At 38.9% G+C, this 4,981-nt stretch overlaps 1 protein-coding gene across 3 annotated transcripts in view; it reads left to right on the top strand.

Annotated features, from left to right (window-relative positions):
- Positions 1–4,981, top strand: part of ganc (glucosidase, alpha; neutral C) — a 47,981-nt gene that overhangs the window by 94 nt on the left and 42,906 nt on the right. For 2 of the 3 annotated variants that reach the window (NM_001113833.1, XM_012967957.2), the window contains 1 exon segment: positions 2,700–2,834. In NM_001113833.1, the coding sequence (NP_001107305.1) occupies positions 2,770–2,834 (65 nt within the window). In that variant the 5' untranslated portion in view covers positions 2,700–2,769. 3 annotated transcript variants of the gene reach the window in all.

Genomic DNA, 4,981 nt, shown 5'->3' with positions numbered 1-4,981 from the left:
GTAAATATCGGCAGGTACAGAGAAGAGGCGCCTCTGTTGTCTATTAACGCACTGTGGAATTGACTGTGTTCCCTTCAGGGATACAATATAACCCCTGCATTCAGTCTCATTGCACCTCAGGCTCAGAACTTATACAGGTTATACAGTCTTACTAAGTTCTGTGGTATCTGTGCCAGTCACCAGAGTTATGGCTACTTTCAGTGTGGGACTGGGACCACAGGGGCCACCAGAAAACATTAGACCATAGGCCCACTCTCCAAACTATATTTCCTTCTAGTCTCTTTTATTTACATGTTAGCATTTATTCTTCTATCTATTTCTCCTCTTTGTTCCCATACAGAAATAGGGAATGACCATAAAGCAGGCCTAATGGTCAGGAGTAGGAGGGCCCACTGACACCTGGGCCCCCTGGGAGTTTTCCTGGTATCCTGGTGGGCCAGTCCAACACTGGCTACTTTAACCTAGGGGATGGGTGGAAAAAGTGTCTAAATATATCCACTCAGGAGCTCAAGTATCTTGGTGTTTATCTCGTATTTATTTACAGATGTATAAGTGTGGCAGGAAGCATGTAACTATGCTTATGGCTGTAATCTACGACGGCTAACCCACCCTTACCAGATTGGTTACTCTGCCCCCTCACCCAAGAGTTTTTCTGTGGATGTAGTGGCAGAACTGACTTTATATAGTGATTATAAAGTGAATTTATAGCTTCTACCCTGGAGTAAGAAGATCAGTGAATGTTTATAGCAGGGGTCCCCAACCTTTCTTACTCTTGAGCCACAGTCAAATGTAAAAAGACTTGGAGAGCAACACAAGCACCATAAAAGTTCATGGAGGAGCCAAATAAGGGCTAAGATTGGCTATTAGGCAGCCTCTATGCACACTATCAGCTTACAGGGGGCTTTATTTGGTAGTAAATCTTGTTTTTATTCAACCAAAACTTGCCGCCAAGTCAGGAATTAAAAAATAACTACCTGGTTTGGGGGCACTGAGAGCAACATCCAAGGGGTTGGTGAGCAACATGTTGCCCCTGAGCCACTGGTTGGGGATCACTGATTTATAGCTACAGGGGTTGTGAGCAAAACTTGGCATGGAACTTTAGGGAAAACTAAGCTATTTAATCCTACCATCCAAAAGTTCAGGACCTATTACCATCTATTACAGCTGAAAAAACAACTAATGTTTGCTAGTCGTCCCTCAGAACCTCCCAGTTAACTGATTGTGAAAGTGATCCAAGTAAACTAGTGGTGACTGAATCCAATAACTGCTAGAAGTGTTTGCTCTTGGGGTGCACATCATCCTGTTCCCTATCAACAAGTACAAAAATATAGTATTCAATAGCACTTCTCAAGATGGGCTTAATAAAAGGCTGTGGCAGGCCTTTGATTCTTGTCCAATAAAGACTTCCTTCAGGTAAAAATTTGAGGAATGGCGAGTGCCACATATTGATCAAAACCCTTAATGTCCCATTGACCTTTCAAAACACCCCCCTGATGCAACTAAATAGATTATACATAGAAAAAGAATGTAATTGTTGTGTGAATGGGGCAATACCAGAAGCTGCACACTGGGCTAGAGTGATATGCGGGTATTTTCATTGATGTGAGGAAATTTATTCCGTGAGTGGAAATGGCCATTTGTCTTCTTCTGGTACTTTGATAATATTACCCTTATGATTAATAACCCAGCATTATTTTCTCAGGTTTATAGCAAAAGTACTGATCAGGGTAGATAAGTTATAGTAAATTAGCATATTCTGTAGCACTGTACAGTAGATGGGCGTATGTGTTAACCATACAATACAGGAAGTACAAAGAGGGCCCAGCTCTGTAGAATTTATGTCTAAAAGTAGTTAGTGAGGCCATCACTATCTCACTACAGAGAGTTCAAGTCACACTGTATCCTGGAAAAGTATTTCAGTGACAGCAAGTGAAATGCTGCTATGCATTCTGACCACTCACAATACTTGCCTAAGCAGAGAAACCTGTCAATCAAGTCCCCTTGTGGTTGCGTATATGTTCTCTTGTCCCCTTAAAGGAACAGTAACACCAAAAAATGAAAGTGTATAAAAGTAACTAAAATGTAATTTGCTGCTGCCCTGCACTGGTAAAAGTTGTGTGTTTACTTCAGAAAGTCTACTATAATTTATATAAATAAGCTGCTATGTAGCCATGGAGGCAGCCATTCAAAGGAGAAAAGGCACAGGCACAAAGCAGATAATAGATAAAACACTATTGTACTCTACAGAACTTATCTGTTATCTGCTATGTAACCTGTGCCTTTTCTCCTTTTTTCCAGCCTGAATGGCTGCCCCCGTGGCTACACAGCAGCTTATTATATAAATTATAGTAGTGTTACTGTAGCAAACACACCAGTTTTACCAGTGCAGGGCAACAGTGCATTATATTTTTATTACTTTAAAGCTATTTCATTTTTTAGAGTTACTGTTCCTTTAAGGAAGGGCGAGGAAATCTATGGCATGGGAAAGACAACCTTTGAATTAATTATGGTGGGATTTGGGGAAGTAGAGTTTCCCATACTAGACAAGGGGACTTTGTATAAGATATTTATGTTATGTATTAATCATATAAGGATACAATAATCCTATAGGCATAACTGTGGGCAGAGAGATAATATAATGCAGAATGTGCAAAATTACACTGTAAACAAAATCCAAAGTACACTGTCATTTCTCTCAGGACCAGTGAGTGTCACTGCAATAGGAAGAGTACAAGGATCACAAGACCTTATTAAGGTGGACACGGTACTATGAGTTCCCAGGAAGCTGCCCTGCTGACCCCGCATGTTTCTCAGACTGATGTACCTGTAGAGGGGTAAGAAAAGTGGATTAAAGGTTTCTGCATATGTTTGATTACACCAAAAACCACTGCATAGGGGAAGTAGTCTCCTGCATTTCGACTTTGCACTTTTTATTGTTGTGTCAATTCGCAATAATAAACTGGCTTCAAAGATTCCTGACAGTAAAATCCCTTTCTAAACCTGAATCACTGGTTTAAAGCCCTTTTTATTAGAAAATTATTTTCTTCTCTTATTTTCATTTAGATAATTTAGAGAGTGGTTTTGCATTTTGCCATTAGGTGTTTGGGTCACATCCTGTGCCTTTATGAGAGAATGGTGTTGTACATAGTGCAATTTGTATATGCATTGTATGTACAATACATTTTTTACAATAACATAATAGCACATATAGGGAAACAAACAGTGCAATAAACAATGGGGCTTTTTGTAATGCCCACTAACTTGCATGTTTTTAAGCATGGCGGTGAGCACAGGCTGGAATGGAGCCATGTACTTACTGCCTGGGATTTTAGAGTGGACACACTTATGCACTTGCATTCAAGGTCTCTGTAAATGACCACTCATATCTTTTTTGGAGGGATGTGGACTATTGCCATAACTTTAGAGTTGTATACAAACTAACTAAATTGTTTATAACAACTTAAAAGAAGTGTCAGTTTGGCAGAATGAATTCCACTGACCTTATTTATATGGTATTAGTGTAGAAGTGGCACTGAGTTCTAACATCTTTCTGAATTGTTAAACCCAGTTGCAAATTGCAACATCGCATAAAGGCTTCATACCGTTTCTTGTCTGTGCTGGAATTATTAATTTCAGCTCAGAAAAAATGTTTTCAATAATAAATCTTTTAGCCAAGAGAGAAGGTGAGAACTTTGCCTTAGACAGCACTTTACTCAGGGTGGTAAAAAACTACCCTGGTAACTTTATGGAAGGCATTTACTGAAGTTCATTTTTTTTTCACGGTTCGTATATGTTTTTGCTCCAAAATACAATTTTGTCACATAAAAAACAATTTATTATGCAACAAAACTGCAACAAATCCGAAAGCAAAATACGCTGTCTAAAAGCTGTTGAGATCATGTACAAGTCAATAGCAGGTGTTTTTTTTTTTACACCTGTAAGATTTTTCTTGGCTTTGTGGTTATTTATTTGGGGGGGGTTGACACTTGTGTTTGTGCGCCAATATGAAAAAGTAGTGGTTTTTCTGCTTCTTTTTTCATTTGTGCTTTTTCAGTTAGCGGTTTTAGTTAAGTGAGTTTAGTCATGGTTTCAAAAAACTCGAAAACCTTGAAAATGAGAATGTTGATAAAGAGCCGAATTCCTTTTTGTTTAAAGGAAAAGTAACTCTAAAAATTTTCAAGTAAAAAATCTATTCTACCCTGCCCCAATAATTGCCCTATCCTGCACACCATTTATTATTTTGAATGCTTTATTAGAAAATACCTGCTAAAACTTGGCTTCCGGTCATTTGAAATAGGGCGATATGGCGATGCAGGGAAGAATCCACTATGCGACGATCGATTGATCAATCCTAGCCCGACTCCTTCCTATACAGAAGGAAGGCTAGGATCGAGCAATCGTCGCCTAGTCGATTCTTCCCTGCATCTCTGTATCGCCTTATTTCAAATGACCGGAAGCCAAGTTTTAGCAGGTATTTTCTAATAAAGCATTCAAAATAACAAATGGTGTGCAGGATAGGGTAATTAATGGGGCAGGGTAGAATACATTTTTTACTTGAAAATTTTTGTGTTACTTTTCCTTTAACCAGCACAGAAAGCGTGAACACCCCCATAACCATTCCAGGGTAAGTGCAAGGGGACAAGAGGGAGCAGCATCAGATCTGCTGCCTCAGGTGGCAGCAGACTCAGAAACACCCCTTAAATCTATATTTTTTTATACAGAAACCTAAGACTTTAAAATGCAGTGGGGCTTATTCATTGACATAGGAGTTAAATTGCGCCAGTCCAGTTACCACTAGCAAACAATAAGCAGTTTCTGTGTATGACAAGTTAGAAAATAAAATCAAAGATCTGATTGGCTGTTGGTGGTAACTGCACTAGTGCAGTTTACTATTTATATTAGTAAATCATAACCCCTGGATTACACCATCTTTCTAGTTATTATAATAAACCTGTCTGTAAGTTTCTTACACTATATGTTC

The sequence above is a fragment of the Xenopus tropicalis genome, chromosome 8 (genome assembly GCF_000004195.4).
Source record: "Xenopus tropicalis strain Nigerian chromosome 8, UCB_Xtro_10.0, whole genome shotgun sequence".
In the NCBI taxonomy this organism is placed as follows: Eukaryota; Metazoa; Chordata; class Amphibia; order Anura; family Pipidae; genus Xenopus; species Xenopus tropicalis.
The sequence above is the reverse complement of the archived record's forward strand: the minus strand, read 5'-3'. Positions and strand labels throughout refer to the sequence as shown.